Raw genomic sequence first — 12500 nt, forward strand, 5'->3', positions numbered from 1 at the left:
TTTCATGGCTAATCACGATAACTTCTCAAGGTTAATCGCGCTAACTTCTCGTCGGAGAACAACAATTACATTCCACTCTGATGGAATCTGAAGGATCTCAGACATTTGTGTTCTCACGGGGTTCGGTTTTGGTGAACATTTTGTAACGCTCACGATCTCCCGAACCCAAAATCCAAAATAGAGGAAGCGCTAACTTTAGCATTGTAGATGGATGACCCTTTTATATAAGACTCTCCAACGTGACTGTAAATAGTTTCCAAAAAGAAGTGGTGGCGTGCAGCCAGTCAAGAAGATAAATAAATAAAAATATAGAAAATAAATAAGAGACAATAAAAGATACAACTTTTTCTGTTCTGTTTGCTTTTTAAGTGTTTTTACTTAAACTTTTGGCGAAGACGCTGGCGATAAAGTTTTTTCTGACTAAAATATCGTCCCATAACAAAACATACTAACAAACCGAGAAAAAAAATCCGTATTAAACTGTTTGTTTGTTTGTTTTTATGTTAATATGAACATTGCCTGGATTGATGACGTGAGCAGGATGTGAATATAATCGAATCGAATCAAATCGAATCGAATCATTTTAATCGTATCTTGTACAAAGTGACAAATAAATCATGAACCGTCTCATTGCTCTTATACACCTATCAGGCGACGTGAACAGGATTCTTGGTTTTATTTATTTATTTTTTTGCATGAAGGTCGATCCAATCCAGAAGATTAGGAGATGAATCTTCCAGAGCTGAAGAAGGAAGCGCTGGCCTTCAGGAGCAGTGAATAGAATGAACTGAGGATGTGGTCGACATCAATCACTCAGGATTCAGGATCAATCCTAATAAGGATAAAGTGTTTCCTCTCCGCTCTCAATCCACAGACACGTGTCTGTGATATACGAGATTTGAAAGAGAAGAGCATCATCACCATCATCATCCTCATCGTCTATGGAGGATGGAGATGTGGAGGTGAGATGTCTGAACCCGGCACCTTGGTGTCACAGTGAATACATGAGCGTGGTGTAAAACAAATAATAAAATGGTTCAGGCACGAGAGAGAGAGAGAGAGAGAGAGAGAGAGAGAGAGAGAGAGAGAGAGAGAGAGAGAGATAGATAGATAGATAGATAGATAGAGATACACAGAGAGATAGAGAGAGATACAGAGAGAGAGAGAGAGAGAGAGAGAGAGACAGTAAGAGAGATAGATAGATAGATAGATAGATAGATAGATAGATAGATAGATAGATAGAGAGAGACAGAGATACAGAGAGAGATACAGAGAGACAGGTAGAGACAGATGTAGAGACAGAGAGAGAGACAGAAAGAGAGAGACAGTTACAGATAGACAGAGAGATACAGAGAGACAGATAGAGAGACAGAGAGAGAGAGAGACAGATACAGATAGACAGATAGAGAGACAGAGAGAGAGAGAGACAGATACAGATAGACAGAGAGATACAGAGAGACAGGTAGAGACAGATAGAGAGACAGAGAGAGACAGATACAGATAGACAGATAGAGACAGATAGAGAGACAGAGAGAGAGAGAGACAGATACAGATAGACAGAGAGATACAGAGAGACAGGTAGACAGATAGAGAGACAGAGAGAGACAGATACAGATAGACAGATAGAGAGACAGAGAGAGAGAGAGAGAGACAGATACAGATAGACAGAGAGATACAGAGATATATAGAGAGAGAGAGAGACTGATAGAGAGAGAAACAGAAAGGATGCTCGGCGCGTCGTCGTGATTGAAATCTGAAATGAGTGATGGAGAAAAAGGGAGAAATGAAAAGCGCGTCGGTGCAGAATTTTTGTGTTGTTGTTGTAGTTGCTGCAAAATTCCCCCAGTTTCCATCCAGCACAATTTGTCCCGATCCGCATTGACATCCCAGTGAGTGGCGGCTGAAACGGACACATGGCTGCTCACGCCGCGATTCTGATAGCAAATAAGACTAAAGTCGGGCTCTTACCGATCCGCCTGCTCACTGCACGGTGTCCGCGATGCGTCCGCTGCAGGATGCGCGATGTGTCTCCATTCCTGTCGGGGGCTCTGGTGCTAAATGGAGGCCGTGTTGGGGCTTTTACGCGCTCCGTCCTGCGCGCTTTCCACCGGTAGGAGCTGCGCCGCCGCGTGACGTAGGAGCTCCGAGAAGATGCTCGTTGTGGAAGGCCATAAGAGACGAAACGCGTCGTGAGAGCAGTGTGGAAGGACAAAACGTCCCATAACAACGAACACCTCCTGTAGTCATTTATTCATTTTGTCCTGTAGGTCACTGTAGACGTGTCCTCAACACTGCGCGTGGGGCAGGTGGGATGGGGTGCCAATACATAAGAGCGCATCTCTCTCACTCTCTCTCACACACACTCTCTCTCTCACACACCCCCTCACACACACACACACACTCTGTCTCACACACACCCCCTATCTCTCTCACACACACTCACACCCCTCACTCTCTCTCACACACACACACACTCTCTCTCTCACACACCCCCTCACACCCCTCACACACACTCACACCCCTCACACTCTCTCACACACACCCCCTCACACACACTCTCTCTCTCTCTCTCTCTCACACACCCCATGCCAAATGATTTCAAGCTCTTTAATAAATCAGAAACGTTACCACTGAAAAATTGCTGGTTTATAAGACCACAAACACTTTGGACAGTAAGACATTTCTTCAAGCGTCTCTTTTATATGCTTCTGAGCAGCAACATTTTTGCACCACTACACAGAGAAGGGGATTGTGGGTAAGTAAGCATTCGGCATCAGACAAAATATCATATGGAATTTCCTGATAGAGAACATTGACGAGACAAATTTGGCTTCTCTCAGGATATTTCCTAATATTCACTCTAAGCTAAAGCACTGCACACACACACACACACACAGGTTTCTACAGCGAGTGCTGACTTGATCATGGTCTACAACATCCTAAAGCACAATTAACCAGTAATAAATTTTGGTGCACGGTGATTACGTTCTCCATCTTGCTCACAGAGCACAATCACTTTAACTCTATCATGGAGGCCCTCGGAATTGTCTGGAAAACTTTTCCTGCTTTTGTGTTCGAGTGTCAAGATTCATTAGGCATTAATGGAAATGCATGGAATAATTATTCAACCTTGAATACAGCCATTTTACACACACACACTTCCTAATAACCCACTTATGTATAATGGCTCCTAATGTTCTGCTGTATTTAATCACCCAGTGTTTAATCACACACCACACAATGGCTCTGTCGTGTCGATGTTCACGAGCGTCACCTGGAATTCCGTCGGCTTTCCGCTAGGACTGCAGCGCTACCAAGAAAAGCCCGAGCAACCTGGTTTCCGTGCACATGCATATTTTATTCGTCTATCGATCATCAATATTGAATGTAAACATTATGTAATGAGACAGAAACAATGTTACGGAGTTAAAACTCTGCACGTCTACTGCACCTGTATCTAAGAAGAAAAATAACCCACCATAACATCGAAAAAAACAACATAGCAACACATTCACGATTGCAAGCTCCATGAACCCATTTAGAACGCCGTGGATGCTAACAGGATTCGTCTTGTGCGGCGGTGACGGTGAAGAGGACTTGGCGCTCGTCTGCGGACATGTGGTGGAGAAACGAACGCTCTTTCTGTGGCTGTAGCTTGGCAACACCGGGAGCTAAGGGGCTTCTTATCAGCTGAACAACAACAACAACAACAAAAAAAAAAGTAACTAAATAAATAACTTGGCAAATTGCAAGTGAGGAAACAAGTGATGGAAAAAAATATGTAATAAAAATAGAAAAAGAAAGAAAGGGTTCTGAACCAACGCCGTGTCAGTACCTACAAGGCTTCGTGTTGTGCTGCGAGTTTCGAGTGATTCTAACTAAGGTTTACAAACAGCTCTTAGTTTTCCATTTTTAATTCCAAGGATCGTAAGCACCATTAGATATGTAAGCGTGACGCGCACAATTGTTTTAAAAGAGAATGACGACTAAAAGAAATTTGCATAAATATAGTGATGGACAGAAGGAAGGACGTTGGGCTGGAAACCTGTGCGGCTTCCGAGTCGTTTCCTTTTACTCCAACTCCTCCTCCGGGGCCACGGTGCTCACCTGCTCTGAGGTCACACCTGAAACACACACACACACACGATAACATTTATCAGCCATCAGGTGCCGAATTCTCAAACGTGATTGGTCGGAAGGAGTCGGCTGACGGTCGCACCTCGCGGGTTTATCTTAAAGCCCTTGTTTCTATAGTAACGGCTCATTCGGGGGATTTGTACGTAAACAGATTGATGGACATTCGGTATGTAACTGATGTTAGACAGAACGCCGAATGGAACAGAAAATAACACGAGGTGCTTCTTTAATGAATGTCAAATTGTTATAGTAATAAAACTAATAAGAATAAAAACACTGATGTTGGGATGTGATTTTCAAGGAAAATAATCAACTTCAGGGTAAAAATAAATGCTGCTGATCATTTTATTCCTTACATAAGCTTGGTGTAGCGAGTCTCAGGTTTTTTTTTGTTTGTTTCATTTTAAATACAACAGAAGTTTATGTATATACGTGTGTGTGTGTGTGTGTGTGTGAGCTGAAAGGAAACCCATTGAGATGCTTTGAGCCTTTGAGGTGTGTGAGATGTGGCCGGCGTGGACGAGAGTGCGGCTGTAATCAGTAGTTGCCGGTAAACGAGCGCTTCTTCTGAGTAAGTCGCTTTCAGGCGGTTTCTATTTTAAGGCCTGGGGTTTCTTCATGATGCTGTTGACCTGAAATAACATCTCATGGAGGAAAACACTCGCTGTGTCGGCAACACGACGTTCATGCACCATACAGCGTTACCTCGTAGACCTCCTGACTGTATCTGGAGAGAACGTGAGGGAACTAAACCATCTACAACACGATGCTTTCAGTTTTTTTGGGTCAGCTGAGTGAATGGAGGCGAAATATCCCCTAAATATTAGGTAAATATCAGCTAAATGTTGAGGAAGTATTGCTTAAATATGGCTAAACTTTGGGGTAAATACTGAGTACTGATGTGAGGGTCAGAAGTCTTACTTGAGGCGTCATCATCAGGAGACTTCTTTTCCTCCTCCATGTACCCAAAGCTCAGCAGCTTGGACATGTTGACCGGAGCGGTGGCCATCTTATTATGTGAGCTGGAAAGGAGAAAAAATACTGCTGACTAATTGTTTTGTATCTCATAAACATAGTGTACACACACTCACACACAGACACACACAGGCACACACACACACTCACACACAGACACACACAGGCACACACACACACTCACACACAGACACACACAGGCACACACACACACTCACACACAGACACACACAGGCACACACAGGCACACACTCACACACAGACACACACAGGCACACACACACAGGCACACAGACACACACAGGCACACAGACACACACAGACACACACACAGGCACACAGACACACAGACACACACAGGCACACAGGCGCGCGCGCACACACACAGGCGCGCGCGCACACACACAGGCGCGCGCGCACACACACAGGCGCGCGCGCACACACACAGGCGCGCGCGCACACACACAGGCGCGCGCGCACACACACAGGCGCGCGCGCACACACACAGGCGCGCGCGCACACACACAGGCGCGCGCGCACACACACAGGCGCGCGCGCACACACACAGGCGCGCGCGCACACACACAGGCGCGCGCGCACACACACAGGCGCGCGCGCACACACACAGGCGCGCGCGCACACACACAGGCGCGCGCGCACACACACAGGCGCGCGCGCACACACACAGGCGCGCGCGCACACACACAGGCGCGCGCGCACACACACAGGCGCGCGCGCACACACACAGGCGCGCGCGCACACACAGGCGCGCGCGCACACACACAGGCGCGCGCGCACACACACAGGCGCACACACACACAGGCGCACACACACACAGGCGCACACGCACACAGGCACACACGCACACAGGCACACACACACACACACAGGCACACACACACACAGGCACACACACACACACAGACACACACAGGCACACACGGCTCATAAACCGAGACTAAGATCTGCAGAACCGATCTGATCTGTGATATGATTGTGAAGCAACCTACGTTCTTTTGTACTTGTTGGCCTCGTCGATGTCCTTCTGGTTCAGCGAGAGCTTCTGCATCTCCTGATCGGCTTCGCCGACTGGTGACTTCTGAGCGAGTGGGGAAAAAAAGTTCAGTCCGTCATCTAGCTTCCTTTAACAGGAGACTAGGACAGAGTGTGTGATGGAGCTGAGAGGGTTAACATGCTCTTACACAACACAGCACTTAAACAAAGAAGAGAACCGATCCAAAACTGCAACTAAAAATCATCAGCAGGAGTGAAAAGGGGATGAAGAGGAAAAGTGCGAGGAAAAATGATTCCGTCTGCTCGAATTATGAACGAACGAATGCGTGTGGAAGAACGTGTCCAGCTCCGGTGACTCTGACTGCGCTGCTACTCATTTCTGCCTCAGGGGTTAGAGTTCATCTAATACTGCAGGGGGGCTAATACTTTAAACCCTACAACTTTTATCTGGGGGTAAAAAAAAAAAAATAAACCAGCACACTGATTAAAAAGAATATTTCGACCAAACCGATCTGTATATTTGAAGAATAATCACAGAAATGTAAAAAAAAAAACTGTATTAAAAAAATAGTTGATTATTATTTCTTATTAAAACACTTCCACAAAAATATCACTTAAAAATATATAAAACGACGGGAAACATCATAAAATAAATCCTAATAAAAATACAATCGTTAATTTATATGTAAACGTTAAAATTAGAATTTTCTAAATAGGATCCGAACCAATTTTTAAAATCTTTCGTTTTTTCTTTTAATCTATTATTAAAGCTACATTATCATATGACCGTTATTTTCTCTCTGTTTTCTGTCCTTTATTTCTCCTCTTTCTCTTTAGTAGTTGGTGTAAAACTCTATATGTCGCTTCCTCGTCGAGGTGGTGAGGTGATGGTAGTGGGAGGTTGCTGAAGAGGAAGGAAACAACAATAATAAAATAAAATAAAAAGATGAGTGGGGAAAGTGAGATCTGTAAAGGATTTGATCGCAACTAAATGATGATGAACGACATGGAAACGAGAGCAGAGCGTGAGATCGCTTCCAGTCTAACGCAGAGACAAGACGTGCTGGCACAGCGGCACTGATGTTTCACCTTTTCTTTGCCAGCACCAGAGTCATTGTCCCATCCTGGACAATCATCGGTCCCAAACGGGGGCACCAGCTTCTGCGTGGACGCTTTAGCCTGGCTGTAAGCACAAAATCACTGTTTATATGGGCTAGAAAAAGAAACCAGAACAGGAAGTAACTGGCTGTAAAGGCTGTCCACATGTTATGTTAAATATCAGCGAAAGCAGATACGGTTTAAAGATCCGCTGCATCTTCAGGGACTGATTGATGTCAGTGATTCATTTTCAGAAGAAATAAAAACGAAGATGCACAAGGAGTCGTTTCTAAAGCGAGCTGAATCAAAAGTTTAATCACGGGGCCTGTTAAAAGAAACATCTAAACATCTACTGCAGATAAAATCCCACTTGAACGTGACCCGATGTGTCGTACAGCCGTTAAAGTAAAACAATGAGCTGAGATCATCTGAGCACATAATTACAGCTTCTTTACAAATTCAGGGAGAAAAAAAAAGAACATTTATCAGCTTCCCTGTGTTTAAAGAAACGAAACAGAAGGTAACAGTTTCGACATCAACACGAGAAGTCGTCGCTTTCTGCAGCCCGACTTCAGGCCCCAAGGCTGCGGTGTGCTGAGAGCTACAGAAACACAGAGACGTACAAGAGAACGGCAAACACGCCTGATCATCATCTCACCTTTGATTACCACCGTAGAGGAAATCGGAGTCTTGGGGCGGTCCTGACTGGGGGCTGGTCTCATCATCATGGGACAACAAACCTGCGATGCAAATGGGAGCAAACAGTCAGGACTCCTGTTAATAAATCTACTGTAAGTGAGTGTTCGGTGTTACTAGACTGGCTAGGACAGGGATGAGCGTTGCTATGGTTACGGTGCAAGCATTAAGAGGGAAGTTTTCGAGTAATGAGGAACAGTGAAGAATTATAAGCTTGTTCACCCTTGTGGCCTCCTTGCTTGGCGAGTTTGACGTAGTCCGAGTCGCTGGCCTGAATTCCGACTCTCCTGCCCTTGCCCTTCTCCACCGGGGCCGTGTCAGCATTCTGGGACAGCCCGGGAATCTGCGATGAGGGACCGCTGCCTCCGTTGGAATTAGGAACGCTGGCTTTCATTCCTGTGACGTCACCACAGTCACGGTTTAAACAAGACGATCGCACGGTTTCAAATCTCACAGTAACTAGCAGTAACAGTTCCAGACGCCTGCAGCGCACTCAGACTTACCGGGTTTAGTGCGGCGGTAGTTGGGCTCTGTAGACATGGCAGGTGTTTTAAAGATTGCTGTAAAGGAGAAACAATGCAAAAACAGCGTTAGGCAATGACGCAGCAGCTAAACAACCCGGAGAAGAAAAGACACAAGAGTGTTTTAATCCAAACCTCACTAACCCAACATCAGTTAATAAGCAGTAATAACAGCAGTAATAACAGCAGTAATAACAGCAGTAGTAATAATAGCCTGTACTTGTGATAGAAGCAGAAGGTAGACAGGTAAATGTAATAGTAATAACAGTATTAATAGCAGCAGGATGTTTCAGATGGATGTCTTGGATTTCCTCCAGGATCAATAATGTATCCATCCATCCATACGTCTATCTATCTATCTATCTATCTATCTATCTATCTATCCTGCTCTTCTACTCTTTGGTTCTGTTCTTTTTCTTTAACCTGATGCTTTTATAATCTCTTTCTCTCGTGCTCACACACACAAATGATGTGTGTGTGCAGTACACAAGGGACTTTTGGGTTGTTTTTTGGAGACATGAACACACCCCCATCTCTGACTCATACAAACATCTCCATGTGAATCGATCATATTTACTACAGATGTCCATGAGGCACCAGTGCTGAGTCTGGAAACCCAACACTGTCCAATACTACTACAGAGAGAGGGAGGGAGGGGTGGGGAGGGAGGGAGGGGTGGGGAGCGAGAAAGAAAGAGATAGAGAGAGAGGCAGAGACAGACAGAGAAGCAGATAGAGAGAGAGAGATAGAGAGAGACACAGAGACAGATAGTCAGTGAGAGAGAAAGACAGATAGAGAGAAACAGAAAGATAGAGAGAGACAGAGATAGAGAGAGAGAGAAAGACAGAGATAGAAACAGAAAGATAGAGAGAGACAGAGAGAAATACAGAGAGACAGATAGAGAGACAGATAGACTACTACAGAGAGAGGGAGAGAGGAAGGGAGGGGTGGGGAGCGAGAGAGGGGGGGCGAGAAAGAAAGAGATAGAGAGAGGCAGAGACAGATAGAGACAGAGAGACAGAGAGACAGTGAGAGAGACAGAGAGAGACAGAGAGACAGAGAGTAAGAGAGACAGAGAGAGAGAGACAGAGAGTAAGAGAGAGAGAGAGAGACAGAGAGAGAGAGAGAGAGAGAGAGAGAGAGAGAGAGAGACAGAGAGAGAGTAAGAGAGACAGAGAGAGAGAGAGAGAGAGAGAGAGAGAGAGAGAGAGAGACAGAGAGAGAGAGAGACAGAGAGAGAGAGAGAGAGAGAGAGAGAGACAGAGAGAGACAGAGAGAGAGAGAGAGAGAGAGAGACAGAGAGAGAGTAAGAGAGACAGAGAGAAAGAGAGAGAGACAGAGAGAAAGAGAGAGAGACAGAGAGAAAGAGAGAGAGAGACAGAGAGTAAGAGAGAGAGAGAGAGACAGAGAGAGAGAGAGAGAGAGAGAGAGAGAGAGACAGAGAGAGAGTAAGAGAGAGAGAGACAGAGAGAGAGAGAGACAGAGAGAGAGAGAGACAGAGAGAGAGAGAGAGAGAGAGAGAGAGAGAGAGAGAGACAGAGAGAGAGAGAGACAGAGAGAGAGAGAGAGAGAGAGACAGAGAGAGAGAGAGAGAGAGAGAGAGAGAGAGAGAGAGAGAGACAGAGAGAGAGAGAGACAGAGAGAGAGAGAGAGAGAGAGACAGAGAGAGACAGAGAGAGAGTAAGAGAGACAGAGAGAAAGAGAGAGAGACAGAGAGAAAGAGAGAGAGACAGAGAGAAAGAGACAGCTCTTTTAGTGTAAATTAGGTAAAATAAATAAAGGAGAATATCCTAGTGTAGTAATAATAATAACAGTAATAATAATAACAGTAATAATAATAACAGTAATAATAATAATAAAATTATAATTAATATCTATATAAACATCTTGCTGAGGTACAATTTCATGAAATGATCTCAAATGATGATTAAATGACAATAAAATACAAATAAATTATTTTTATATGATATTTTAAGAGATATTTGATTTTATGAGTCTAAATTTTACTATCACTGATTTATATCGCAGACAATTATATTATATAAATATATAAATCCTTTTTTCAGCTCATCTAATAAAATAAAGACATAAAAAACGAACACAAAAAGCGTCCATTAGAGCAAAAAGAACAATAAATAAATCCTGAGTCAGAGACAAGATGCTAGTCGTAGCTGCTGCTAATTAACGTTTAGCCACCAAACAGAGCAACAACACGCCCTTTTTCTCCGTCACACAAACATCTCGTCTGTTCACCTTCAGAAAGAAAAGCACTAATTAAACCGAAACGATGTTTAGTTTGACGTTATTTTAGTTCTCAGGTTTTGTACTAATTAGCTTCCGTGCTACAGGGCGAGGCTTCACGGTCGCCTGGTAACAAAAAGCAGCATCACGCGCGATGCTAACACAATTAGCATCACACACTTAACGGGCTTTCGCGCTGTTTTACAAACAAAACAACCTGATATTCGTCCGCGGGTGCTGTTTATAACGCGGTGACCTGTATAATAAACCCGGGGTCGATGCGAGGCTCCGAAATATTGAGGTTTTTTGTGTGAAACGCGCTTACATCGTAGGGCCGGTGCTGGAAAAGCGGACTGTTAGCGTCTCCTCCTGACTTCGTCGCCGCGACACACTGCAGCACTGTTAAACACGAAGCGCGCCGGCGCCCCCTGCTGACTCATAGTGTGTGCCGCACTACAGCACTACACAACACTGTTGCTCTGGGTGACCGATTTATAAAAACATATATATGTATCTTTCATTATTATCTTGTTTAAATCTTCATTAAACACACGTAACGTAATTATTAATTTTATTATATTTTTTAATTTTATTTGTATTTTTTTATTATATATTATATATAATATATATAATATTATATATATAATTTGCTTATATTTTTATTATTGTTAGGGTTCAAGCGCAAAGCGCTGGAAACCTATTGTTTTTGTTAGGATTTTTATTTTTATTATTATTATTATTATTATTATTATTATTATTATTATTATTATTATTATTCCACCATAGAAACGATCGTAAGGAACGACCATTGAAACGACCAAACCGTAAGGCCTAGAGAGCTCAAACTTGGTCAGATGGTAGTACTGGTCACAGTTACTCAGGGCCAAAGTCTCAACGGAATCGGACAACACGTTTGTGCCCATAGGTCCAAAAACCCAATTTTGTGCTGACTCGTAAGGCAAAGTCTCAGAATCAGAATCAGAATCAGAATCAGAATCAGAATCAGAATGGTCTTTATTGCCAATTATGTTTTCATACTTCGTTTTGCTTCGTACGAGGATTGTAGACTCACCGATATGACTTTGTTTATTTGTCACTTTGTGTATGTGAAAATCCTTTAAGGCCTTAAACTCCCTAAAGGCCTTAAACTCCCTAAAGGCCTTAAACGCTTGAACCCGGGAAATGCTTGATTATTGAAATGCTTGAAATGTTTAATTATTATATATATATATATTTATAATACTTTATATATATATATACTTTAGGGAGTTTGGTAAAAATTAAGTGTATAATAAAATTAATAATAATAATAATAAAATAATAATAAAAAACAAACATATATATATATATATATATATATATATATATATATATATATATATATATATATATATATATATATATATATATATGTTTGTTTTTTATTATTATTTTATTATTATTATTATTAATTTTATTATACATTTAATTTTTATTTGTATTATTATTATTATTATTATTATTATTATTATTATTATTATTATTACTATGGTATTAGTACTATTATTACTATTATTAGTGCTACTGGTATTAACACTATTTAATATGATCACTCCTATAGCTATAACTTCTAATATAAACACAACTTGTCCTACTACTGTCACTGTTTCTACCCTTTTTTTCTACTGCTGATGATATTAGTTAAAAGAAAAAAAAGATAGTTGCATTTATTATTAAATTTGAAGGTTTATGTTTTTTTTATGATTTGAAGATATAGTCTGGTTTTCAGAAATCTTTAAAATATATTAAAGATTTATTTTAATTGAATTTGAATATATT

The 12500-nt window shown here is 42.4% G+C and overlaps 2 protein-coding genes across 5 annotated transcripts in view; both read right to left on the reverse strand.

The window, feature by feature from the left end:
• pkp4 (plakophilin 4) overlaps positions 1-2396 on the reverse strand; it is a 25749-nt gene extending 23353 nt beyond the window's left edge. For both annotated transcript variants that reach the window (XM_060868953.1, XM_060868952.1), the window contains exon 1: positions 1969-2396. The gene's annotated coding sequence lies outside the window, so the exon portion shown is untranslated. The remainder of the gene's footprint in view (positions 1-1968) is intronic.
• Positions 2397-3337: 941 nt separating this feature from the next.
• Positions 3338-11101, reverse strand: c4h7orf57 (chromosome 4 C7orf57 homolog). Of its 3 annotated transcripts, none has more exons than XM_060868955.1 (9): positions 11008-11101; positions 8424-8480; positions 8143-8316; positions 7883-7964; positions 7216-7309; positions 6123-6208; positions 5059-5159; positions 4108-4124; positions 3338-3690 (listed from the first exon to the last, which is right to left on the reverse strand). In XM_060868955.1, the coding sequence occupies exons 2-9, from the start codon at positions 8458-8460 to the stop codon at positions 3556-3558; spliced, it is 726 nt and encodes a 241-aa protein (XP_060724938.1). In that variant the 5' UTR covers positions 8461-8480; positions 11008-11101; the 3' UTR covers positions 3338-3555. The 3 variants fall into 3 exon arrangements, with proteins under 3 accessions (XP_060724938.1, XP_060724937.1, XP_060724939.1); XM_060868954.1 differs by having other exon boundaries at positions 6123-6211; positions 11008-11099; XM_060868956.1 differs by having other exon boundaries at positions 3552-3690; positions 4046-4124; positions 6123-6211; positions 11008-11099.
• Between the last annotated feature and the right edge of the window lie 1399 nt (positions 11102-12500).

The sequence above is a fragment of the Tachysurus vachellii genome, chromosome 4, assembly GCF_030014155.1.
Source record: "Tachysurus vachellii isolate PV-2020 chromosome 4, HZAU_Pvac_v1, whole genome shotgun sequence".
Taxonomy (NCBI): domain Eukaryota; kingdom Metazoa; phylum Chordata; class Actinopteri; order Siluriformes; family Bagridae; genus Tachysurus; species Tachysurus vachellii.

Excerpts from the sequence above, each read along its gene's own strand:
- c4h7orf57 (XM_060868954.1), bottom strand. The coding sequence starts at position 8,460 with ATGTCTACAGAGCCCAACTACCGCCGCACTAAACCCG. Across the intron at positions 7,965-8,142 it reads CAAGCAAGGAGGCCACAAGG|GTTTGTTGTCCCATGATGAT; the intron begins GTGAACAAGCTT and ends TTTGCATCGCAG. Across the intron at positions 6,212-7,215 it reads CTGGTGCTGGCAAAGAAAAG|AAGTCACCAGTCGGCGAAGC; the intron begins GTGAAACATCAG and ends CCACTCGCTCAG.